Source organism: Giraffa tippelskirchi, chromosome 5 (genome assembly GCF_054371585.1).
Source record: "Giraffa tippelskirchi isolate mGirTip1 chromosome 5, T2T-mGirTip1v1.2.pri, whole genome shotgun sequence".
Taxonomy (NCBI): Eukaryota; Metazoa; Chordata; class Mammalia; order Artiodactyla; family Giraffidae; genus Giraffa; species Giraffa tippelskirchi.
In genome coordinates, this window is record NC_137279.1 from 43,189,681 (window position 1) to 43,216,354 (window position 26,674).

The following is a 26,674-nucleotide window of genomic DNA, read 5'->3' on the forward strand; positions in this document are numbered from 1 at the left end:
CTCCTTTGGACTGCAAGGAGGTCAAACCAGTCAATCCTAAAGGAAATCAACCCTGAATGTTCATTGGAAGGACTGATGCTGAAGCTGAGACTCCAATACTTTGGCCACCTGATTGAAGAGCCAACTCACTGGAAAAGACCCTGATGCTGGGAAAGACTGAGGGCCGGAGGAGAAGGGGGTGACAGAGGATGAGATGTTGGATGGCATCACTGAATCTATGGACATCAGCTTGAGTGGACTCTGGGAGACAGTGAAGGACAGGGAAGTCTATGGTGTCTCAAAGAGTCGGACATGACTTAAGAGACTGAACGACAACAAGTTCATTTCAGCACTCTTTGAACATACAGATAAAAAGAATGTCTTTGTTCTTGAACTAGCAAAGGTACACCATTCAAATGGCCATAATACAAGGAAGCATATGAGAGACTCTCAAGGAATAGGCACAAACCAGACAGTCTGGGAAAGCTGAGCAGGAAGGAGCCCCTCTGCTGAGGCAACTAGTGCATTGGAAAAGGGAGTTCTAGGAAGGCTACACAGATGCAGTGACAGCTTAAATAGACTTGAAATTATAGATGAAATATCAAAGGCCTGAGGAGGTAATAATAACAGCATCTACACTGTAAGTGCAGGCGCTATTCTAGGTGATTTAGGTATATTAAATCATGCAATCCCTACAACTTTATAGAGTATGTGCTAATATTTCTCCCACTTCAGAGAAAATGGAATATATGAAGACTAAGTCACTTATTTAAGTTGCCCACTGTGAGTGCCATATATAGGGTTTGCTCCCAGATCTGAAGCAGATGACATTATCAAAAGCACTCTCCTGAATGCCTCACTAAATGCATCATTGCTTTTTTTAGCCTCAGCATAGTCATCATTGCAATAATTTAGTAGAATGTAAAGGGAACTCACTAAAACTCCACTCCCCCCTTAATATATGAAAGGTGGAATATGAGGAATTATCTTAATGTCATTGAGCCTTGATTTTTTTCATCAGTAAAATGGGATAATAATGCCTATTTCACTGAGTTTCCATTAGGTAAAATGAGAAATTATGTAAAGGGCACTTTTAAAGTGCTTGAGATATTTTTAGGCACTCATATTATGTAACTCTCATATTACTGAAATTTACTTGGTACTTACTTTGTTTACCTGAAAGAGGAACGAGCAAAAGCACACCAAGTGGGATTAGAAGTTCTATTTGAGAAATAAGTACTTATCAATCAGCAGTATTTCTTGACTATTTTTTGTCTCAATACGTACTTATCAATGAGCAGTATTTCTTGACTATTTTTTGTCTCAATACCTGAAGAAAATGCTCACATGAGTGCCATACTTCCATAAATAGCAGATGCTAAATAAGATGCACTGAGATGTATTTAGGTGTAATTAGCCCTGCTGGTTAAATGGACTGTTTTGTCTCCCTTGGTCTGTGACACCAGATACCTAGGCAGAAACAGGAAGAGCAGTGGACAGAAGCTTAGTATTGGTTTATAGAAAGCCTAGGATGGCAATTATTAGCAATTTGACTTATAAAGATGCTTAACTTCTTCTATTCATATTTTGCTTGTTTGTTAAATGGGGCAAGGATATTAATATTTAAATTTCATGTTTGAAGCAGTGATTAGTTGAATGATAATCAGAAACAATAAATACAAAATATGGCATGGCATACTTATAAAAGTAGTGAATATAAAGCATACTATGTATGGCATACACTGGACTTCCCAGGTGGCTCTGTGGGTAACAAATCTGCCTGCAACGCAGGAGACACAGGAGATGTGGGTTTAATCCCTGGGTTGGGAAGATGCCCTGGAGGAGGGCATGGCAACCCACTTCAGTATTCTTGCCTGGATAATCCCATGGACAGAGGCGCTTGGTGAGCTACAGTCCCTAGGGCTGCAAAGAGTGGACACAGCGGAAGCGACTAAGCACACACACACACGTGGCATATACTAGATGTTCCAGACTTGTTATCTATATCTATCTATCTGTTCTTAGTAGGGAAACATATAACAGACTTATAGTATATACTCAAGAAATATATATGTGACTACATAAGAAATATGTAATGTTTCTTTCTTATACAACTTTGTTTATATTTCAACATAACATGCAATAAAATATTAACAGATTATAATGCTTAAAAAGAAAAAAAAGGACTCTAAAAGCAATTTAGTTCAGATTTAAGAAATCATTCTAATTAAACACAATAAATCTATTTCGAAATTATCAGTTTAGACCAAAATTAAAAATAGCATTTGGTAGATACTTATGTCTGCTGTCTATTTGCAACATTTTTATATAACCTCTGATTCTTGGTATATCCAACCCCTATTTTCCTAACACAGCAGGGAAGGACATATACATGGGCCATTTAAATTAAAGGAAGAAATGGAAAAGGGAGATTCTAGGCTGCAAAAATATATACAAGCATTTACCTTTCTAGAACTAAACATTTCTTCCATAAAAATATGAAATATCCAAGCTCGACAGAACTAGGAATGAGACTACTTCAAATGCAATTATTCTGTATTTTTAAAATATAGGGCAGAAAGCCTTTTGGATGATATTTATATATTTTCATACAATGAAATGTGTAACATTTCTTATATGCAATTACTTATCAGGCAATTTAGTGTGTCATAGGATTATTGAGATAAAAATGGTTAAGGCATGGAAAAAATCAGCAATGATCAATTTCATTCATGAAAGAGAGTTTGCACATGCTAATCTTTTAGTCCCAAAGCCTCTTTCCTCTTCCTTTTTCGCCTGGTTATCTCCATATCATCCAGGTCTCAGCTGGAAGCTATATCCCTGAGGAGGCTTTGAGTGATCTCTCCCTCTGGGTTTGCCATTCTCCTGTATTTCTCAGATCTAACACTCATCCTTTTGTGTTGTGATCTGTTTTCATCTTTGTATTCATGAGTAAGCCATACTTCTAATAAAATCAGGAAGGATTTTTATTTGATTAGGTGATAATGGTGAGGTACTGCTTATTTATTTATCATCAAACCCATGATGATGGCATTTTTTTTCCCAAAAACATAGAGAATTAGAGGAAACTCCATAAAAGACTAAAACTAGATTTATTTCTGCTTTATTTTCTAAAGCATTCTTGTACTCAATAGCTGATGATGTGACTTTATGACAGAAAATATTATTTAGGTCCAAAAAAATCCTTAGCACCTGCAGACCTTTTGAAAGCCTGGTCAACAGGCTTTCAAGTTTCAATATACTTGAAAAAGAGTAGGAAGCTGCATCCCTGAAACCTATGATAGGCATAATTAAATTTCTCCAGATTCTGCCTGTGGTCAACTTGCTTAATCCATGGGACATCAGTCAAAATTCTATGTTCTTCTAAATGGTTTGGTTTGGATATCTATTAAATCTCCTGAAAAGAATGTGATGATTCTGGAACTGCTAAGTTGCAGTGAAAATAAAGGAATGCTGGCAACTTTCTGTAAATGGATTTCACAGGACTGAGTAAGTCATAGGAAAGTAAATTAGAGAGTTCCATTTCAAAAGAATACTGAATGAAAGAGCTTGTGGAAAAACCATTTTATGTAGTGGAAAGTTATCACTCACTTCAGTGATCTTAGAGCTGTTAAAATGTATTCCAGTGTCCCACATTTAAAAATTCAATTTCCAGGTGCCCCTTAAGTCAAAAAAATTTCAAAATTATGTAAGGATGATGTTTACAACAGATGAACAGGATACACACCTCTCTAGCAGGCACTAACAGCTCAATCTGGTACTGCTCTCAACTGCCCTGAGGCTGTGTTTAAGTGTACAAAGTAAATGCACTGCCTCTATCATTTTGTTTCAAGTTATTTATACAGGCATTCAATTTCTTTTTCTAGATCTTACTTGAGATGCAATACACAAAGAAGACCAATATGATAAATAGGTGATATTTTAATTAAACTACATATGTATTATTGATGATTCTTTGTTTTGCCAAATACTAGTCTGATACTTCTTTATGCAGTCCATTTCAAATGCATCAGATTTACATAGTTAAAAGATCAGGAGACAGTGTAAAATAAACCATTATGAAGAAGTGATAATGTTGGACAAAGTGCTTTGCTTTCATTACCTTTTCTTCCTCTACCAAGAGGCAGAAATTCAATAGGTCCATAGCTTCATCATGATGTTGGTGGGATAGTAACTGGTCTGTTGAGTGCAAAATCACCAGACTCATCACAAGTAGGTCACTCTTGCTTAGAATATAAGATTCAAACAACATGTCTTACCTTAAGTTTTCTGAGCTGAATTCTGACTCTAGAAATTTAAGGAATTGTTCTCTCCCGACTGGGTCTTTCAATGCTTCATCCATGCCAAAACCCCATCGTTTTACCCTCTGCTGACTTGGTTCTTTGCTATAGAAAATAAAACAAAGCCAAATATATTTCTTTCATTACAAATTCTATATTCTGCTATTACATTTCCCCTCAAAATCATATATCCTTTGAAGCTCCCATCTTTAACATATTTTTCAGGAAAAAAATCTCTCATTGATGACTCTGCATGAAATTATAGTGAGATGAAAGTTAGGCATTAATAATAAAGTCTAACATTTATTAAGCATTAAACACCAAGAGATGGATTCTCTTTTAGATTTCTTCAGCAACTTTGAGATGGGTACTATTATAATTCTTATTTTATAAATGAGGAAGTCAAGGATAGAGGGTTATAACTTTCCAATGTTGAATAGGTAATATTTCAGACATTCTGACCCCAGGGCTCAATTTCTTAACCACTACACTATGAAGTCTCACGGTGGCACATTGTACTGGAGGAAAATGCATTGAGAATCAAAAGGCTTACATCCTGATTTCTGCCTCTATTATTGATTCAATGTGTGACATAGTCCTGGCTGAGTCACAACATTTTGGGATTCCAACTTTCACATCTATAAAACTGAAAACTTATGGATGAAGAGATATATACTTGTCAAGCATTTGAGAACCACTGGACGGACATAAAAGCAAGAGAAGGTCCATAAATGCAATCTAGCTAAGTGCTACAGAATACTAAATCCTCACTCTGTGAAGGGGTATGCAGTGATGTTTTTATGACTTTATCAAGATTGGTGATATAATTCTTCTCTTGTATAGCTGATGAAAGAAACCAGGGAGTCTTAAATTGTGTTTTGGTTTTCTTAGGAAGTCAGACACTTGTAAGTTTCTCTTAGAGTGTTTATGGTAAATTCATTTTGTTCCAAAACAGAATTTATAAAGGCATACTTGTATTGGGCTTAAGTAAGTATGGATTTAGCATTCATTTTACTTGAATAGATGGACCTTTGTGGCTCTGTGGATTTTCAAGGAAGCTAAAAACAATAAGCTAAATTTTAAGAACTAAAGATCCTAACTAGTCGACCTTGAAACCCTTGCACATCTGATTGTTTTTGTGCCAGTCTTTCTGGAAATGCAAATCTAATATAGTGCAAATATCTAAGTTTCAAAAACCATTGCCTTGAACAAGAGCTTTATATGATGGTTAATGTAGACAAAGAGTAAAATTACTTCTACAATTAGTCAGTTATAGGATTCTTTTTATATCATTCAAATCCTGAAATAAGTGAAATATTTGGAAGGAAGAGAAAATGTCACTTACCTTGCTTCAAGTTCCCAGAAGGTAGTATCATCAGACAACCATGGGTTAGAAGGGTCAGGTGGCACAAGAAACGGGTCATATTCTACATACTGTTCTGTATAACTTAGCAGACTTGAGAAAAAGAAACATTTTCATTTTCTTTAGTTTTCTGGTTGAAGTAAAACTGATCTTTGTAAGGGACACACTATAAAAACATCTGGCCAAGGAATCCTTGCTTGCTTATAGAATAAATTCTGATAGCAGTTTTCATGTTTCAATAATTTTCATGCAACAGCTTGTGCTTCTTTGAAGACAAATATGGTTAAGGATTCCATCTTTCCCAATACCTTACCAATAGGAATTAATATTCCGTCATTAAAATGAGACAAAATGGAAAAGGTCAGTGTATAGAAGGAAGTGCCAAGGAGCAATTCCAACCCTTGGTCAACTAGCCTACCCACAGCAGAACAGATGTTAGCTCAACTTGGAGAAGGGGTTAAAAGGCAATTTTTGTCAAGAGTATTTACAAGAATTAGGTAAAGGGGGATTCACTCACAACACGTTTTTTGGGAAAAAAATCTGTTTTTAAAACAAAATAAAGGGAGAAAGGAGAGGAAAAACGTTGGAGAGGTAAGATTCGGCAATGCCTCAAAGTGCGGAATATGAATGTCTTAACAGATTTAAATGAAGAAAATACGTAAAAATCTAAGCTTAATTCAAATTCTGGAGTCATAAAATAACTGAGTAGTATAAATGTTAAGAAGAATTAACAGAAAGTTTCTAAGTTACCAACAACTTAATGAACTGAGTTTTTTTTTCTCCTAGCAGGAGTGAAAAGATTCAATTCCTTGGAATTATCTTCTGTATTTGACTGTGGTTGCACAAAGATTGAGCCTCTAGAGATCTAAGATAATAATGATCATTCTGTCATTTGAAGTGCAACAAAAGAGCTCTTTGAAAGTTTTCTATGTTCAAAAGGGAAAAGAAAATAATATTTCTTACAGGGTTCCAATTATATCAGTTCTCCTCCCACCAGTTCTCTCACGATATTGAACACATTTAATTGTCATCTGAACATTTTTTTATTTATATGGGCATCTTGCAATACTTACCTATCAGCAACTTTTGACATTTTTAACCGATGTCTATCTAACTGTATTTGCCAATACTTTATCTGGAAAAAAGAGATAAGTAGTTACATAAGTAGTGACATTTTCCAATTTTCAACTCTAAACTCTAATAGATTGAGTAATTCTAAACAAGAATATATTCTCAGACAGTAAAATTTCAGTCTATAGAAAAAAATCAAACGTGAGGGCTCTGAAAGAGTCAATAAAAATTAAACTCTGTTTGACTGTAAACACACAACCAGTATTGCTTTAGAACAGCAGTGAATTGAACATTCTGCCCATGTCAGCAAACTTTATTTTAAAAGTATTATAGAAATTTTAAGCATTTATTCATGGTGATTATCCAAATTAGAATCACATTTCTCTATCAAACAGTGAATTCAGAAAATAAATATATTTGCTATTTGTTACTATAATTTCAAGATAAACCTTACTTCCTAATACTAGCCCAACAAAAGCATCAGTGATATTTGTTTTAAGAATAATTTTATCAACATTTCAGAGCAAATTCTCACATGGACATAACAACACGTGGAAATTTAAAACTCTCTGAGTTACTTTTCCTTTGAGGTGATTATAAATATACTAGAAAAAGTATGTATTACATAGTTGGTAGGGAGAAATAAGCAAAAGGAGAAAATGTCTCATGACAACTAACCAAGAGATTTGATGATGGAGACGCTTGGTATTCACTTTGAAATATTGCAGCCAAAGCTATTTATTGATCAACAGATGCAACAAGAAGCAATATATACCATTGCTATACCAAGAAACAATATATCTGCTCATCAGTGCTAATGAGGAAAAAGTTTAAGAGGCTTCTAGAGATCAGTATTGCAGAAACAAGATTGAGCACTCTTTTGTGAAGATCACATCACATGATTGGAGGTGGAAAACACATGACCTAAATGTCACCAACCTATTGTCTTCTCATTTTTTTAAGACAGAGTTATGGAATATAAACTAACTCAATAATGGAGTCATCTATGAGTCAGTGTGTGTGATTTTTAAAAATTAGTTAGAGGAAAAAGGATTTGGAGAAATAACAAGGGAAGAGTTTTGAAAACTATCTCCATATATTAATAAATCTTCAAGAGAATATCTTAAAATTACCTTTTAGATACAATCTTACAAATCAGTTTTTAAAATATCTTCTATTAACATCAACATCTGGTCTTCAGACTGGCTACTCCGTAAACCATCTACTCTGTAAACCATTATTATAGGTTGACCCACCTGTTGTTGTAACTCATCTTCTGTTGGAGGTTTAGTTTCTGGTGTGGGTGTGTGGGTAGGACTGTGACTTCTAATATCATTTTGTAGACCATAGACAGACTATATTAAAATAAAAGAGAAATATGTTAAGACAAAGTTCCATTTATATTCACAGACTTTCTAAAAGGTAATTTTGTGCTATATATTCATTAAGGTAACTCAAAACTTGGCTGCACATTGGATTAAGCTTATTAAAATTCAAAAAGCACTGCTATCATAAATGTCATATGAATCTAAAATGAAAGCACACAGAGTTTTTGGAAAAAATATGTGGTTGTATTATTAACTGACAGAATAATTGACTATATGAATAAAACTAGGTAACTGTGATAAAATATGGGGTGAGCTGAGAATACTAATTTGGGAAATGACAGCACAGCATAGCATCTAATAAGTATTAATTTCAGAATAAAATAGAGGTGGATATATAATAGAATAAAAATGTAGTAAGGCAAAAAAAGGGTAAAAATAATCTAGTTGTTTTACATAGGAAAGGAATGGAGTACTAAGGAGAGAAACTAGGTTAAGAATTCCATTGCTGATTTTGTCTCTTATGGTATCATCAAAGACACACCAGAATGTTCCTGCTTTCCCAGCTCAACATTGGGTTATTTACCTCACAATACTGACCTTGTCATTTGGTTTCAGTAGGTGCCATTTACAAATGTCAGTGACCCCTAAGGTTTTATACATCTTTGAAATTCTTAATATCCCAGTGCTTCTTTACTATTTTGTCAAAAGGTGAACCCTACTATTTAGGAATGCTATTTTTTGAGAAAGACCCATTGCTTAGTAAATATAAACAAAAATCTGGGGACTTCAAGAACAAAAATTCATCCCTAACTGAAGGTGAGACATCTTACATTGTCAACTCAAGGGAGAGGCCAAATTACTTTTTCTTTAATATTAAACCACTGTTACTTTGAAATAAAGAATTTCATGTTAGCCACTAAGCACTTTTTCTTTGGACATGAGGATGGAGGAGGACATGATAAAGTTTCATGAGCCTTACAAAATTAAAGTTACCAAATAGTGGAAAGAAGCTATTGAAATCAGAAGAGGGGAGATGCTTAATCAAGCCAATTTTCAGGCCCATCACCAACCTTACCAGTAACTCTAAATTTAAATTCGTCTTGTTAACGGGCCTGTTTTCACTTGGATTCTACCTCTTCTTTTTGGCTCTGTATCTGGGCCCTTTTCCTTTGTGAGTTCCCACTATTTTGCTCTTAGCCCATCTTTAACATATTGGACTTGGTTTTCTGACTATCTTTGGTAGGTACTTCAATTTTCCCTCTTTTGACATAGCTCCAACCTCTTTGAAACTCAATTCTTGTTACTGGGCATACATTTCAACCCAAGGAGTAGCACACATGATGCCAGGTAATTATTAACTGGACTGAACTAAATGGCTTGGACTGTCTTTTTCTTTCCTTCCATCATTCATTCAGCATTTATCAAACACCTATTATATGCTGGATATAATTGTTAAGCATTAGGGATATAGATGTAAACAAAAATAGGTATGCTTCCTCCTTCCTTGGAACTTATGACCTAATGGTTACACAAGGAATCACACAAATAAACAGATGATTAAAACTGTGATAAGTATTATGAAAGAAAAGAATGACAAGAGTACAATACCTGGAATACAAGGAGACTTAATTTTCACTGAAGAAACAAAAGGTCTGCATGAACTACTACTAGTTGTGTTTGAGGGTGATTAAATAGCTAACCCTCTGAACTCTGAAGTAACAGTTGAGATGGATATTTTAAAATCAGTGAAGTGAAAGACCACCAATTATGAAACAATTATACTTTCCAATGTCTGCTATTTTTTTTAGTTGTATCATACTAATTTTTGATAAAGAAAATAAAAAAAAATCTAAGGTTTAAACTTTCCAGTCTCACTTAACCTTGGTTTAATTACTTAAAGTTCTTTAATAAGAATCTCTAGTTGATGTAAAAAATGTTTTAAAGACAAGACAGGTGACAGTTCCAGCAGTGAGTTTGTTGGTTAAGATTTAAAATAATTTAAAAGAGCACTAGAAATATACCACAATTTATGGAGTCAAAGAAGTAAAATAATTCATAAATTACCTTCTATCTCTACATTTCTATGATTATTTCAATATACATGCATTTCACATGATCATCATGAAGTTCCATAAAACGTCCAAACCATCGGGCGGTGCTGTTTCAACTAGTCTTCCAGCAGCCTGGTCACTGGTTCTGAGGTTACTGGGACGTTTCCTTTTTTGTCTTATGTGTAAGTAAACATCATGAATTCTCTCTTTCCTCATTCAGGGTGCCTTTCATTTTCTGGGGATCAGTAATAGCTTTTAACTTTGATTCTTGGCTAGAGTGAAAACAGCCACAAATAATGCAATTTTATGCTCAGGGCTTACTTTATACATAAAAGAGGTAAGAAAATTGATCCTATTTTGGCCGAAAGTTATGAGGATCATTTGCAATGTAAAAGGATTTGCACCTTTTAGAAAACTGAAATGTATTACAAATCTTGGCATAGAGCAGATAGGGCTAGAGAGAAAGAGAAATGAAATTGTCTCAATGTCTTAATATTTGCAGATGGGGAAAATTAAATTAACTAATTTGAATCCACTTTGAGTTTTAATAGCAAAGATAATTACTAAACCAAGATGCTTTGACTTATAACATCATTTTTTGTCCCTCAGGGTGCCTGGATTAACACTTCATATATGCAGTACCATCCTAATGAATACTGAATAGATTATTCATTAAAAGAAACAGATTTAACTTTCTACATAAATCTGTTCGTATGTGATCTCCTTTTACATCTCAGAAGAGATAAGAAAATTCTTTCCTTTATTTTTGGTCAAGAGGAAGTTCTTTAAACTAAGAACTAAAGAGTGCAGGAAGTTTCTATGCTTTTTTATGTGGAGTGCAATCTGAGATTTTTCTAACTGGTGGGTGGTTGGAGGAGGGGGGATGCTCAGCTCGACTGGAGAATGATTAGGACCATGTCCGATGCCATGTGGAAGAAGCCAGTGCAGAGACAGAGTAGTGAAAGGAGACTAGAGAAGACTGAGAAAGTTTGCCAGTGTCCAAGTCTCTGCATCCAGGAATATCTAGGCTAACTCCCTGCCTATTCCTAAGGTTTTAGAATATTCCCCTCTTTCATCTATTTTGAACAGAGTTTCTCTTGCCTGCAAATGTATTGTACTTCTTACTTAAAATATTTTTATGCTACACTAAGATATGAATAGTTTATTCTGTTATATAACACATTAAAATTTAAATTTCCACATTTGGCATATGGAAGTAAAGAAGTACAAATCTTTTCAAGTATAGACAGCTATAAGCACTGCATTAATAGCAGGAAAACTAGGCATTAATCATGAATTTGCTAACTGTTCTTCCAGGATGTGGACTTTAGCTGTTAACTAAAATATTGCATGCCATTATGTCCAAATGCAAGTAACAGAGGAGAGAGAGATAATGAGACAGTAAACAACTTAGTGTTATTCTGAAATGTGGGTTCTAGAGTTAGAGGAAACGATCTGAAGTGTGGTTGCAGTCATGTAAGCACAAATGCTTTTGTTATTTTTCCTTAAGTTTTGTGTTGTTCTAGGACCTCTTCTAGCAACTGTCATATAGAAGGGTGATCTTATGTGTCAACTTGACTGGACCACGGTGCTCAGATATTGGATCAGACATTATTTTGGGTGTTTCTATAAGGATGCTTTTTGGGTGAGATTAAAACTTCAATAAGTAGACCTCAAGTAAAGCAGAATATCTTCAATAATGAAGTTGTACCCAATCAGTTGAAGACCTAAATAGGACAAAAAGACCTCCACCAACCAAGCAAGAGGAAATCCTGCCAACAGATGGCAATTCTTCCCTGGAACCCTAGCTTGCTGGCCTACCTCATCAGATTTTGGACTTGCAAGCCTTTTACAATCATGTGAGTTGATATCTTAAAATAAATCTCTCTCTCTCTCTTTCTTTCTGCATACAGATAACTATATATCTCCTTATTTTTGGTTCTGTTTCTCTGGAGAAATGTGGCTATAATACAGACATAGCCTGACTTATTAGAGTTAAAATTTTAGAATCAGATGAAGAAAATCAGGTACATAGTGCCCCTTAAAATTTGCATAGATTAGGCTGATTTATTCCCACTTGTGCTCAGTTGTTAAGTCGTGTCTGACTCTTTGCAACCCCACAGACTGGCCTGCCAGGTTCCTCTGTCCATGGGATTTTCCAGGTAAGAATACTGGAATGGATTGCCATTTCTTTCTCCAGGTATTTTTGCTTATGCTACATTATCATTCCTTCACAGAAAATCGAGGATATACATTTTACTTATTTCTTTGTATTTTAGTAAAGTATATTCAAATAAAAAGACAGATTTAAACACTGGTTAGTCCTACCTATTCAAAAGTATTTCAAATCAGATATACATCTCAGCCTTCTTTTCACATATTTGACAAATATATTTGAAATTAAACAATTAAATATAATGTCCCAAACCCCTGATATTCTTCAGGTACATATGCTAAAGGAATACTTGAGGAACTCACTTGGTCTTTTATTCTTAACATATCCTTTGTTCTACGACACATAATCACAAGCAATATCATCACAGCTGAATCCCAAAGAATGGAACAGCAGCTCTCTCCACTGAGGGCAGTATCTGTTTTCAAACAGGAAGTACAGTCCAGGGGTTCCACTTCCTTACCAGCCTCAGTATAGCACAGAGGGTGACCACATAGCTAAGAGAAGGAACAGAGGACACTTGCCAATTAACAGCAGAAGGCGAAGGCAGTTTCCACAGGTGGTAGGCTGGCCTCTGCCATTTCTGTCTAGACTCTCACAGAACTGTTTGCTCCTGAAGGACAGAACTGTGAAGTCTTCAGAGTATGTTGAAACGGTTTGCTCTTGTCAAGCTATTCATTAATAAAATGGTGTGACAGTTTAGAATCATAAACCATTTAAATGCCCTTGATAACATGACTGAGTTGTGTCCCTCCCAAATTCCTGTGCTGCAGCCCACTCTGATTGCATTTGGAGTTGGGGTCTGAAAGGAGGTATAAAGGTTAAGTGGGATCATATGGTGGGATCCTAATCCTATGGAGATGGTGCCCTCAAAAAGAAGAGAAGGAACACTGAATTCTCTTTCTCTGCCATGTGAGAACACAACAAGCTGGCCATCTGCTAGCCAGGGAGACAGCTCTCATCAGGAACCAAATTTATCAGCACCTTGGTCTTGAATTTCATCTCCAGAACTGGAAGAAAATAAATTCCTATTGTTTAAGCTCCCCAGGCTGTCCTATTTTGTTAGAATAGCTAGAGCATACTAGCATATATATATCACACACAATTTTGTCAATTGTTATATACGAGTATATATATCACGTACATACACACATTTGTTTTGTTTGCTTGCTCAATATGTGTACTCTCATTGAGACCGTAAATTATGGGAGCAAGGCCATGCCTGTCTCATTTATTTTTGAATAATGAAAGACCAGTACATACCCAGCATAAAGTAGAGATTTGCTAAAACTGCTGATTGAATGGATCATTCCAGTTCTTAGCCAAATATGGGCTAAAGCACAAGTGGTAATAATTCTAAAGACAAACCAGTATGTGACTTAGAGTCCTATAACCTTTTAAATAAAGTAACATTATTAGTGAAAATTAAAGAAAACCCATTACTTCTCAGTATGAAAAGCTGTATTTATCAGAAGGTGAGAAAATCAGTATTCCCCAATTGTTGAGAACAAGGGTATGCACGCTATCTGCATCCTGTAGGACTTCTGTTTTTCTCTAGTGGTTTTAGTGCCATACAGCTCCGCTATTAGCTCTCTAGTTCTACTGTTACTGATTCACGGGAAATGAGGCTACACACCAGACCAACAGAGTTGAGCTCCATGGTTCCATCTCTTTACAACATTTCACTTTGCTATGACAATGTTTTTCTACCATTCAGTGAGGACTGATGGTATCTGAAGAGCAACAATGAAAACTAATGACTTCCAAATTTTCAAAAACAATGATGCAGTGTGAAGCACTGGTAAGACACCATCACTGAGTACAGAGCTAAAGGGACAGTGTAAACAATTTATTAATCTTTAAGTTCTATCTCATCAATCCATATACTTTCTCTTTTGATTCAGAGCATATCTTAGCTGGTGTCTATAGGGGAAACCAGACACAAAGTAACATATTTTGAACTTTTCAAAATTCAGGAAGTAGTGAGAAGTGACCTAATGCACTCTGGGATAGCTGGTTGCATTTTTGAATTTGGCATCACAAAGCTAGCCCTGGTACAGTAGGCTATGCTGTGAGAAGAGGATGAGAGGAAATGCCTAGGGCTGATCATAAGAGAGAGGGGCCAACAGGCTTGCTGTGGTCTGGCTCTGTCTCTTTTTCTCAGAGATAGGCTAGGACCAAAAGCTTTTGAGCACCTCACCTGAATGGATTTTATGGCACTTTTCCTGTGGTTCTTTATCCTAGCATCAAGGTAAACAGTTTTAAAAGAAAAAAAAAAAGGTACATGGACCATAGTGGGGCCTTTGACTATAATGCTTATCTCTAGGGATGGAAGAAAAAGACATTAAGAAATAAGACTACAGAAAAAGTTTAGTACCTGCTGCCTGGACACATATCCCAGAAAACACTGCATAAGTAAAAAGCTGTGGAAGAGAAGGTCTTGAACTTTGTGGAATTGTTTGATCTAGTGGCACTGACCTTTGGCTGTGTCCTCAGAATGACTACTATAGGCCAGATACCCTTACGTGCATCAACCATTTTTTATGGAATAAATATAAATGTCTTCTGTATTTATCATATGACCACCAGGGAAGTTCAAAAGGAATCTGTGTGTGTGTGCTAAGTGGCTTCAGTCATTTCCAACTCTTTGAGACCCTATGGACTGTAGCCACCAGGCTCCTCTGTCCATGGGATTCTCTGAGCAAGAATACTGGAGTGGGTTGCCATGCCCTCCTCCGGGGAACCTTCCCAACCAAGGGATCAAACTTGCATCTCCTGAGGCTCCTGCATTGCAGGCGGATTCTTTACCATTGAAAAATATCTTCTACAATAACTGTCTGAGCCACGGGGTAGCCCAAATAAAAAATGCCTTCTATATGTATGTGTTACTTTAAAAAGTGTAGGTACTTTGGCTATGTGTTTTCAAAAGATTGTATTAAACGTCATTGAATTCAGGATAGCCCTTTGTTTTTGTTGCATACTTCCTCATAGAAGAGATCCTAATCCTATTGCCACGATCCTATAGTTACGCCACAAAATTTTGATATTAAAATGTGGTCTTCATACAGTACCTATAATTAAACATCTTTATGATGATGTCTTTTTTCTTCAAATTTTTCTCTAACAATGCCTATCTTTCATGAGTACCACTTGTTCTCAAATAATCTCTCTTTATTTTTCCTCATTTCCTAGGGCTCTGAAAGAGATACCTTTTCTGCTAATGGCTCTCCTCTTGGCATCCTATTCCTATCACGGCCACCGCCACACTTTGAGACCTTGACGTGTTTGAGAATCAGGACGGGGTTTATTTCCTGGTGAGAGAGGAACTGACAGAAGTCCAGGGCTTGAACCTCCAGATTTTCTTCTAGCCAAGTAACAAGGAAGAGCAGGGAATATGCTATAAAGTACTCATGAAGTGGAAGAAGAGGGTTTTTTTGTTGGTTTGTTTTTTGTTTTTGTGGTTGATGTCCTCTAAATGAGGTGGGAGGTAGATGCTCCCCCAGCCCCCTACAGGGTAAAGTGAATGGAGATTCATTCCCTGTGGACTGAAAATCCAAGACGAGAGTAGCAGGACAATTAAGTGGGGAGGCTGGGCCCTGCCCAGACCACAGATTTCTCATTCTTGAAGTCAGGAGACTCCCCTGACCACATGCGCAGACAGGCTCCTTGGAGGCCAAGAGGAGTGATGCCAAGGGATGTTCTACCCATACGCCTTTTCCTTGGAATCCATCTTGGCTAAGAGATGTGTGCACACACAGGGGAGGGTCCTAAGATACACCAAATATGGACTGTGGACCAGGCAAATTAAAATGGTTGGCCGAAAGAAGCCAGGAAGAAATCCCCCGTAAAAGTAATTCAAACTGCCAAGATGGTGTGACATAGGGACTCTCCTTCTGAGTCTGCTCATGTGTCTAGTCACATATAATGTACTCTTTTTTTCTCTTAATAAATACTTTTTTCACTACTTTCCATCTCAGGAAACTCGTTTCTGCAAAGTTGAAGGGCCAGGGCCCTTGTCACTGACCACTGGTTTAGTGGCTAGGATGCAGTGCTCTTACTGTTGCGACCTGGCCTCAATCTCTGCCCGGGGAACTGAAGCCCCACTTTAAGCCACTGCAGGCCGAGGCCACCTGAGATCATAAACAGTACAACACATTGCAAGATCAGCACAACAAACATTGATTTTACCTTTCGTGTTTTGTGTGGATTTCTCATTCTGGACGACTTCTTAATGTCCACTTCAGTGGTATTTACACATCCAGGCTAGAAGTGGAAAACAGAGAGACAAAGAAATCTTTGGGTGTAAAGTTTTTGATGCGCGCATTCACTCTCCAGGACCCGAGTAAAAGCTGTGATGACACAAGCCCCCAGCAGCCCTGTCCAAATGGCCCCAGCCACTTCTCTGGGCAGTTATCCAGTGAGAAAATGCACTGCATTCTTTTACACCTTAAGTTTAAGAGTCTTCAGATACCATTCTAGAATAACTACCAGAGAAACAGGAAAAAGAAGTACAAGAGACCTGCGTGTGAAAGTGAGTGTTAGCTGCTAATTCAACAGATTTAGAGCAAGGGTGTCCAGAGGCCTAATAAGGTGATGCCCCCAGCTGATATCTGCATTCAGCTTCCCTCACAGTCTACCCTCTCTGGATGAGATGACACTTACTAGACGGTTGTGTGCATCTCCTAAGTTAGAAAATCAATGGCATTCAGTTGAACCAGCTCAAATCCAAGAGCAATTTTTCTACAGAGATCTATGACATCCAGTGACTTGTCATATTTGTTGTCTATGGACAGAATGTGCAGTGGAGTTAATGGTCAAAATGTGGAAGATGAAGAAAGCAACTGGTAATCAATAGACCATGCTTCTTCTCAGAATTCCTAACTTTTCCTTTTCCTTTTCCATAGACAGGTGAGCCTCCTTCAAACAGGGTGGGTTGGAGTAAAAGTCTGGACAGTTTGCTCCTTGTTTTTTGACAACAACAGGAATATCATTTTGCCACATTTGTTTTTCTGTTGCAAAGAAACAAAGAGCTCTAAAGCTTCTTTCTTATTTGGAGAAGAGAAAAGGAGGGAGGGAGAAAGAAAAAGCAAGAGGGAGGAAGAGAAGGAAGAGGAATAGGAAAGAGAGAGAGAAGGTGGGAGAGAGAAAACATAAATCAGGAAACAGAAGAAAGGAGATTAAAAAATGCTTGAGATCTTAAATGGAGAAAGGTCCTTAGACATCACTTATCCTTTAGATGTGATTGGACATTAGCAGTCACATGGTTGTGTTTCCTTTACTTGCAACTTTTGATACAGGATGCAGGGATCTCTAGTACTAGTAAAAATTATTACATTGTATATTTCTGCTCAATTTCTCTATTTTCTCTCCACAGATTGAAAGAGTATCAGTTACCCTTGAAAGTGACTCCAGAGAAAATATGAAAGTGGAAAAAATGAGTTTGAGGAGCTGGGAGGATGTGGAGGCAAGGACAAAAGGCAGCACTGATGTGTCTAGAGAAAAAAGTTGTTCTCCACAAGCTGAAGAAAGCATTTTTCTCTTGAACTGTTTTCTTTGTAGATTGCATGTGAAATATATATACTACAATACACTGCCCTGTAAACATTAAATAAACTATAAATTTGGTTTGCATATCTATTTAACAATAGAAATAGCACAGCCAAAAATAAGTAAATAAATAAATACTTTCTAAAAAAAAAAAAAAAACAAATAAATAATTTATGATGCAGGGTGCTCGGGGCTGGTGCACTGGGATGACCCGGAGGGATGGGATGGAGAGGGAGGTGGAAGGGGGGTTCTGGAAGGGGAAAACATGTACACCCATGGTGGATTCATGTCAATGTATGGCAAAACAAATACAATATTATAAAATTAAAAAACAGAAAATAAACTAATTTAATAAAAAAAAAAAAGAAGAAGAACTTCTCTGGTGGTCCACTGGTTAACAATCTGCTTGCCAACACAAGAGACACAAGTTCGATCCCTGGTCCAGGAAGATCCCATATGCCATGGAGCATCTAAGCCTGTGCGTCACAACGTCTGAGCCTGCGCTCTGAGCCTGTGAGCTGCAACTACTGAGCTAAAACTACGGAAGCCCATGTGCCTAGAACCCATGCTCCGCAACAAGAGTAGCCACTGTAATAAGAAGCCTGCACCCCACAAGTAGAGAGCAGCCCCCACTTGATGCAGCTAGAGAAAGCCCACACACAGCAACGAAAGGCAAACTCAGCCAAAAATAAATAGCAAATAATAATTTTTTAAAGAAGAACAGAAGTAGCTGGTTTAGCACCATGATCTGCTTAGAAGTGTCAGAGAAAGGAAGAGCACCTTCCTGGGTGAGACTTATTTACTAACTTACACTGAGCAATTCACTTAAACTTTATCAGCATCAGACTGATCAATATTTGATATTCTGATTTAATTTTCTGTGGCTGGTTCTAGGCATAAGTGTACATTAACAAGTCCCCTCCCCCCCACTGCCAGCCATTCCATTTACTCTCTCACTGGTGATTTTAACATGCAGCCAGGATTCATAGACACTTGCTCCTTGCAAGAAAAGCTATGACAAACCTAGACAGCATATTACACAGCAGAGATATTACTTTGCCTACAAAAGACCATCTTGTCAAAGCTGTGGTTTTTTCCGGTAGTCATGTACGAATGTGAGAGTTGGACCTAAAGAAGGCTGAGTGCTGAACAATTGATACTTTCAAACTGTGGTGCTGGAGAAGACTCTTTTGAGAATCCCTTGGACTGCAAGGAGTTCAAACCAGTCAATCATAAAGAAAATCAATGCTGAATATTCATCAGAAGGACTAATGCTAAAGTTCCAATACTTTGGCCACCTGATGCAGAGCCAACTCATTAGAAAAAGCCCTGATGCTGGGAAAGATTGAAGGCAGGAGCAGACAGGGACAACAGAGGATGAGATGGTTGGATGGCATCACTGACTCAATGGACATGAGTTTGAACAAGTTCTGGGAGATTTTGAAGGACAGGGAAGCCTGGTGTGCTGCATGGGGTCGCAAAAAGACAAGACTGAGCGACTGAAAAACAACAAAAATTCATAACCATTGATCTATAAGTGACAAAGATAATGTTTTAAAAATATTGAAGCAGTGTGTGTTCATTTCCTATTCAATTTCCATTTCCTTGAAGCCTTCTACCCCTAAGCTTATTAGAGAACGGTAGACACTGAAATTCTTTAAGCTTTTATTGATATATCAAGAGTCAAGCATGACAAGACAGATCATAGAAGATTTTCTTCTACACATTAAGGAGTGGGATAAATGAGAGTATGATATATAGGAAAAGGAAGGCATGCCCCTCCATAACTGAGGGGGAAAAGAGAAATAAAGGTAAGATGCAGCATCCAACATGTGTCCTCATTTTCTTCTTCTGGAGAAGAAAGCCCAGGTAGAATGAAAAGAATGATAGAAATGCCCAGACAATTATGAGGGAGCCTATAATATGTGGGTTGGATAGCTAGTCCTGCTTACCTGGAAGAATCACCATATGCCATCACACCGAACGTGAATCTTTACATTTGGAGTTGGCAAGAGAGATAAAACTGAGATAGTGTTTCTCAGGGCCTGTAGGAAGCAGGCAAGAGATCCAGATTTTGTTGCATGCCTCAACAGTAAAGGAGACAGAAGTTCTGAGACTAATAGATGGATGGGAGCCTGAGGTTGAGACAAGGCCAAAGTGTGCAGGGATTTTATGCCAGTAGCACAAATGTCTGGAATACAAACTCGTGAGCACCCAAAGATGAGATGGTATTCCCATGATAGCAGTCCCAGGAATAAACTCGACTGACGTATCTAAAACAGAAATCAGAAAGAAGCCAGAAGGAGTCCTGTGGATGGTTGACCCTTTCTCCACTGTATAAGATCATATAAATACAAAGCATTTATACTCCAAACTCCTGTCAAAACTACCTTGCATAGAAGCAGGGAAAAGTGGAAGAAAACTGAAAGTGTGATCACTTACCCAAAATTTACCTAGCACATGCTTTAAATGATTGCATCATACAGAGCACACACATTGAAGACTATCCTTCAAATGTTTCTGAGGTAAATAGGCCAATTATAAAAAAAAAAACCCAGAAAATATATTTTCTATATATACACGAGGAGTCTGACCTAATAGAAGTTGAAAGTTCCTTCTATTATAAGCTAGAATTCGAAATCAAACTTACTTCATACCAAGTGACACCAAATTGGTATTGATAAATGGCCCTAGAAACTGTGTCAGTCATTAAAGGCACGAAGTAGAAAGATATTTTTTCTTTGTATAAAAATGTACCTGACTGCCCTCTCAAAGATAATTTTCAAAGTTAAAAGATTCTGGCCTTTCAAATTTAGTTAATGAGCCATTGGCAGACATCAAAAATTCTACTTGAACCAATTCTTAACATCACTGATCAGCAAATTAATAAGAAGTCATTGATCCTAAAAGTAAACATTATTAGAAGACTGAACCCTGAGGTAATGTCCCATAACTCAGCTCCCATTCCAGGCTAATGAAATATGCCAGTTCAAAATTTTTTGCTAATGGCAAATGGTTAAAATAATAAACTGAACCTGGGATGTATGTCTCAGTGGACTTCCAGCTTCCTTTCATTTCTAAAGAGCCCCTTAGGAAGCTAATGCTTAGACCAGTCTCTGGTATCTAAGTTTAAATAGGGGATTCTTGAAGACTGAAAAAACTTCAATGCTCAAAGTCATCTAGTATATTTCTGAATAATTAATGTCATTGCAAAATAATTACTTTTAGAAATCAGGCACTGAAGTGGATGAAATATGGCAATATTTTTTTGGAATTTTTTAAATAATAATTTTAAGAAAATTTATTTTTGTATCTAATTGTCAAATCTAGTGATAAATGGTAAGGTATAAAAATGAACGTATGACCATACCTCAATATTCTGTTAATATACTAAGGATGTCAGACAGATGAATCATCACAGTGTGGGAGTATAAGGACTAGACAGTAGATGGCAGAGGGCATTACACACCAAGAGGACATTCCAGACATCCATTCTTATGTGAATACTGCTGGTCCTCACCAATATGGTAGATAGATATTTTTAAAACTTTGTTTTTAAGTAATTTTGATGTGCCCCTTGGTTATTTTAAAAAGGCAGTTATCCTTTTGAAGCATATATAATATGTACCACTAGCTGGCAACAGATTCACTTGAGATGTTGTGCATAAATTGGTTTTCTGCAAAAAAAAACATATCTTCCCAATAAGATATAAATGACAGTACCATTACCAAGTAGGGACTCAGTAAAAATGGTTAAATATGTACTATTTTACAGATATAATGAAGTACACATTACTGTTGGATTTAAGAAATAATACAGTTGCATTTACATTGGCCTAGAAAAGAATTATTTCTAGTGATTCAAAGGAGAATTTATTTTCAATAGAACTAAGTTGTGTTGTAACACTATTTATTATAATACTGTTTGCTAAAAGCAGAATTTAACGTCTTGGAATCCATTCCTGCAGGGGCAAAAGGAGCATACTATTGAGAACTATTACTGGTACAGTGTTCATTTAAGTGTCTTAAAGAGTTGCAAAACAGGAGCTGGAATTCTCAGTTTCACTGTTAACATTTTATTTAAAAGAATTTAAAAATCACTTATTTCCTCTCTTCTCATGACATCAGTTCAGTTCAGTCGCTCAGTCGTGTCCGACTCTTTGCGACCCCATGAATTGCAGCACGCCAGGCCTCTCTGTCCATCACCAACTCCCGGAGTCCACCCAAACCCATGTCCATCGAGTCGGTGATGCCATCCAACCATCTCATCCTCTGTCGTCCCCTCCTCCTTCCGCCCCCAATCCTACCCAGCATTAGGGTCTTTTCCAATGAGTCAACCCTTCGCATCAGGTGGTCAAAGTATTGGAGTTTCAGCTTCAACATCAGACCTTCCAATGAACACCCAGGATTGATCTCTTTTAGGATGGATTCATTGGATCTCCTTGCAGTCCAAGGGACTCTCAAGAGTCTTCTCCAACACCACAGTTCAAAAGCATCAATTCTGCGGCGCTCAGCTTTCTTCACCGTCCAACTCTCACACCCATACATGACCACTGGAAAAACCATAGCCTTGACTAGACGGACTTTTGTTGGCAAAGTAATGTCTCTGCTTTTAAATACGCTATCTAAGTTGGCCATAACTTTCCTTCCAAGAAGTAAGCGTCTTTTAATTTCATGGCTGCAATCACCATCAGCAGTGATTCTGGAGCCCAAAAAAATAAAGTCTGACACTGTTTCCACTGTTTCCCCATCCATTTCCCATGAAGTGATGGGACCAGAGGCCATGATCTTAGTTTTCTGAACGTTGAGCTTTAAGCCAACTTTTTCACTCTCCTCTTTCACCTTCATCAAGAGGCTCTTTAGTTCTTCTTCACTTTCTGCCATAAGGGTGGTATCATCTGCATATCTGAGGTTATTGATATTTCTCCCGGCAATCTTGATTCCAGCTTGTGTTTCTTCCAGCCCAGCGTTTTTCATGATGTACTCTGCATATAAGTTAAATAAGCAGGGTGACAATATACAGCCTTGACTCCTTTTCCTATTTGGAACCAGTCTGTTGTTCCATGTCCAGTTCTAACTGTTGCTTCCTGACCTGCATACAGGTTTCTCAAGAGACAGGTCAGATGGTCTGGTACTCCCATCTCTTTCAGAATTTTCCACAGTTTATTGTGATCCACAATAAACTCATGACATAATGCATTTTTATTACCTGTAGCAGAAGGCACACTTGAGTTCAGGATAACTTGGGAAACCTGAAGGATTCTTTGGTGAAGAACAGCACTATGAATAGTAATGGAGAAAACAACTCCCTAAATTCAGTCACTATGGCTGATGTGTAGCTGCAAAACAATTTCCTAAGGGACAAATAAGTGGAGATTTAAGAATCAGGTGGCATATGGAGCTGACAGTAAGAGATACACATATTCCTGGAAATTAAAAATTCAGACTTGACTCTGGGAAAATTAACATTTTGAATATATGTTAATTATTGGTTCAAATACAGTTACATTATTGGAAATGATTTGTCCTTGTGTAACACTGTACTAGTTTTAAAAATTCAATTTGCAACATACTGGACTCAGTTAAAATGATCCCATACTCTTACACAAAGCAATCCTAGATTTTTTAAGTGATCAACATCAGGATATTTTTTAAAGATCCAATTCAAACTTTTCTTTCTCTTCTTGGGCACTTGCCAATTAATTTAACTTCTATCCTTTCAGCCTTGTTGACCCACTCATTTACTAAATGCTACACACAAACTGAAAGAAGTTGTCTCCGGCTGGAATTCCTCTCTCTTTTTTTTTGAATGAGTTGGCTTTTTAAATATAATCTTTTATTTACTGGTTGTGCTGGGTCTTCACTGCTGTGAGGACTTTTCGCTAGTTGGGATGATCATGGGCTATTTTTCAGTTGTGGTGCTCAGGCTTATCACTGAAGCAGCTTCTCTTGCTGCTGCGCACAGCCTATAGCATGTGCAGGCTTTAATAGTTGTGGTTCCTGGGCTCCAGAGTACAGGCTCAACAGTTGTGGTGTACAGGCTTAGTTGCTCTGCACTAAGTAATCGAACTCCAAACCAGGGATCAAACCCAAGCCTCTTGCATTGGCAGATGGATTCTTCACCACTGAACCACCAGGGAAGTCCCTGGAATTTCTTACATTCACTCTCCTCTGTAATATTTACTCATTCGATTTCTACTCAATCTTAATTGTTGTCTACAGATTGTTAATTAAGTAATCCTACTTCAGTGTATGTTATGAATGGACTCCGCATGTCAAGAGGCACGAGGAAGCGGCAGAGGAGAGAGAAATATACCAGGACAGCCTTGAATTGTGGAAAGTGGTTAGCTTAGGTAGAAATTATAGATTATGGTAAAAATCTCTGGTTCAATTCTAAACATAAGTGGAAGTTACTGGAGTGTTTTAAACATGAAAGTGACTTGGTATGCTCTAGATTTTTAAAAACTCAGTCAAACTTTATGTCCTTCATAAAAAATTGGACTAAGTGTGAAACGCTAAACTATAAAACTCCTTAAAGATAACATCAAAGAAAATTTAGGTGATCTTGGGTTTGGTGATGACTTTTTAGATTCCACAGCAAAGGCACAATCCATGAAATAAATAATTGATAAGCTGAAGTTCATCAAAATTAAAAACTTCTGTTAAGCCAACAAGAAGATAAGTCACAGACTGGGAAAAATATTTGCAAAATACAGATCTGATAAAGGATTATTATCTAAAATAAAGAGAGACTCTTAAAACTCAATGATAAGAAAATGAGCAACCTAGTTAAAAAATGGGTAACAGATTTGAACAGGCAACTCACTGATGAAGATATACAGATGGCAAATAAGCATATGAAAAGATGCTTCACATCATGTGTCATTAGGAAACTGTAAATTAAAGCAACAATGAAATACCATTACACCACCTATTAGAAAGACCAAAACACTGGCAATACCAGATGCCTAAGAGAATGTGAGACAACAGGAACTCTCATTTGTTGCTGATGGAAGTGTAAAATGGTACAGTCACTTTGAAAGATAGTTTGGTGGTTTCTTACAAACTAAATATACCTGTAATCACACGATTCAGCAATTGCACACTTTAGTGTTTATCCAAAAGAGTTGAAAAGTTAGATCCTCACAAAAACCTGCATGTGGATGTTTTATTTATAATTGCCAAAACTTGGGAGTACTCAAGATATCCTTCATTAGGTGAATGGATAAATAAACTGTGGTATAGATATGCAATGGAATATTTTTTAGCACTAGAAACAAATGAGCTATTAAACATGAAAAGACATGAAGGAAACTGACATGCATCTTACTTAGTGAAAGAAGTCAATCTGAAAAGGCTACATATAGTAGCATTACAACTATATGACATTCTGGAAAACTGCTGTTGTTCACTCGCTCAGTCATGTCCAAATCTTTGCAACCCCATGGACTGCAGCACACCAGGTTTCCCTGTCATAACCATGGAGACAATAAAAAAAATCAGTGGTTGCCAGGGGTTGGGAAGAAGGAGTAAGAATAGGTGGAGCTAGAGGATTTTGGGGAGCAGTGAAATTACTCTGTATGATACTATCATGGTGGATATATGTCATTACACATTTGTTCAAACCCACAGAATGTACAATACCAAGAGTGAACCTTAATGTAAACTATAGATTCTGGGTGACAGTGATGTGTAGGTTCACTTATAACAAAGTACCATTCTGGGGATATTGATAATGGGGGAGAGGCTGTGTGGGGGAATGGAAGGGGGGATATAGGAACTATCTGTACTTTTTGCTTAATTTTGCTGTGAACCTAGAACTGCTCTAAGAAAGTCAACTTAAAAAAAAAAACAACAACTTAGGAATTGTGAGTACTTTGGGAATTGATTATCAGGATGGGGATAGAACAAAAGTGGAAGCAAGGACACCAGTTACAGGGCTATTGTAATCATCCAGGCAAGAAATGATGCTGAGGGCATATGCACATCAGCATTAAAGATCATAGGTATTGTATTTGGGATACATTTTGAAGCCAGAATCAATAAAACTTGCTGATGTGTTGGGTTAGGGAGCTAAAAGGAAAAGAATAGTCAATGATGACTTCTAGGTTTTGGCAACTGAGTTGCCGTCAGCTGAGATGAGGAGGCCTGGGACAGAAATAAATGTAAGTGAAGACAGGAGTCAGAGACAACTCAGATATTGTATTTACATGTGATTTTAATATTTACTGAATTTTCAAATTGGAATGCAGCTCCTTATGCAGTCATTATCAAGAGTCATGGGACTTCCCAGGTGATGCAGTGGTAAAGAAACCACCTGCCAATGCAGGAGACGTAGGATAAGTGAGTGGGCTCGATCCCTGGGTCAGGAAGATTCCCTGGAAGAGGAAATGGCAACCCACTCCAGTTTTCTGGCCTGGAAAATTCCATGGACAGAGGAGTCTGGCTGACTATAGACCATGGGGTCACAAAAAGTTGGACGTGACTGAGCACACATACATTCACTGAGTCATGACACAGATCATTTCCAACATAAATGTTTGTACAATAACCTGCCTCTGACCCAACCTTTTGTGTCTTTGCCTTTTTGCATCATCACTGCTGATTTGAGCACATCACTGAATGTGCAAGATTATTATCTAATGGTCAATTACCAAGAGGGTGGTAGAGCAGCATCCTTATTCAGAGCCTTGGCTATACTTGCTTAAATTATTCTTCACATTCTCCTAATCTGCTCTGGTTGAAATAAGACCGTTCCATTTAACATCCATGAACGGTTTCACCCTTCAATGACATTTCTGTTTTATATACTAGCTGTTGTGTTGACACAGACTGTTACAGTTCTCAACAAGCTACCAAGT

General features: G+C 37.2%; 1 protein-coding gene across 13 annotated transcripts in view; it reads right to left on the reverse strand.

The window, feature by feature from the left end:
• Window positions 1-26,674, reverse strand: part of RGS7 (regulator of G protein signaling 7) — a 467,979-nt gene that overhangs the window by 18,950 nt on the left and 422,355 nt on the right. For 10 of the 13 annotated variants that reach the window (XM_081485629.1, XM_081485631.1, XM_081485628.1 and 7 more), the window contains 5 exons: window positions 16,455-16,529; window positions 7,971-8,069; window positions 6,717-6,778; window positions 5,626-5,736; window positions 4,260-4,385 (listed from right to left, as the gene is read on the reverse strand). In XM_081485629.1, coding sequence (XP_081341755.1) covers window positions 4,260-4,385; window positions 5,626-5,736; window positions 6,717-6,778; window positions 7,971-8,069; window positions 16,455-16,529 — 473 coding nt within the window. The remainder of the gene's footprint in view (window positions 1-4,259; window positions 4,386-5,625; window positions 5,737-6,716; window positions 6,779-7,970; window positions 8,070-16,454; window positions 16,530-26,674) is intronic. The other 3 variants (XM_081485627.1, XM_081485632.1, XM_081485636.1) reach the window with 3 other exon arrangements.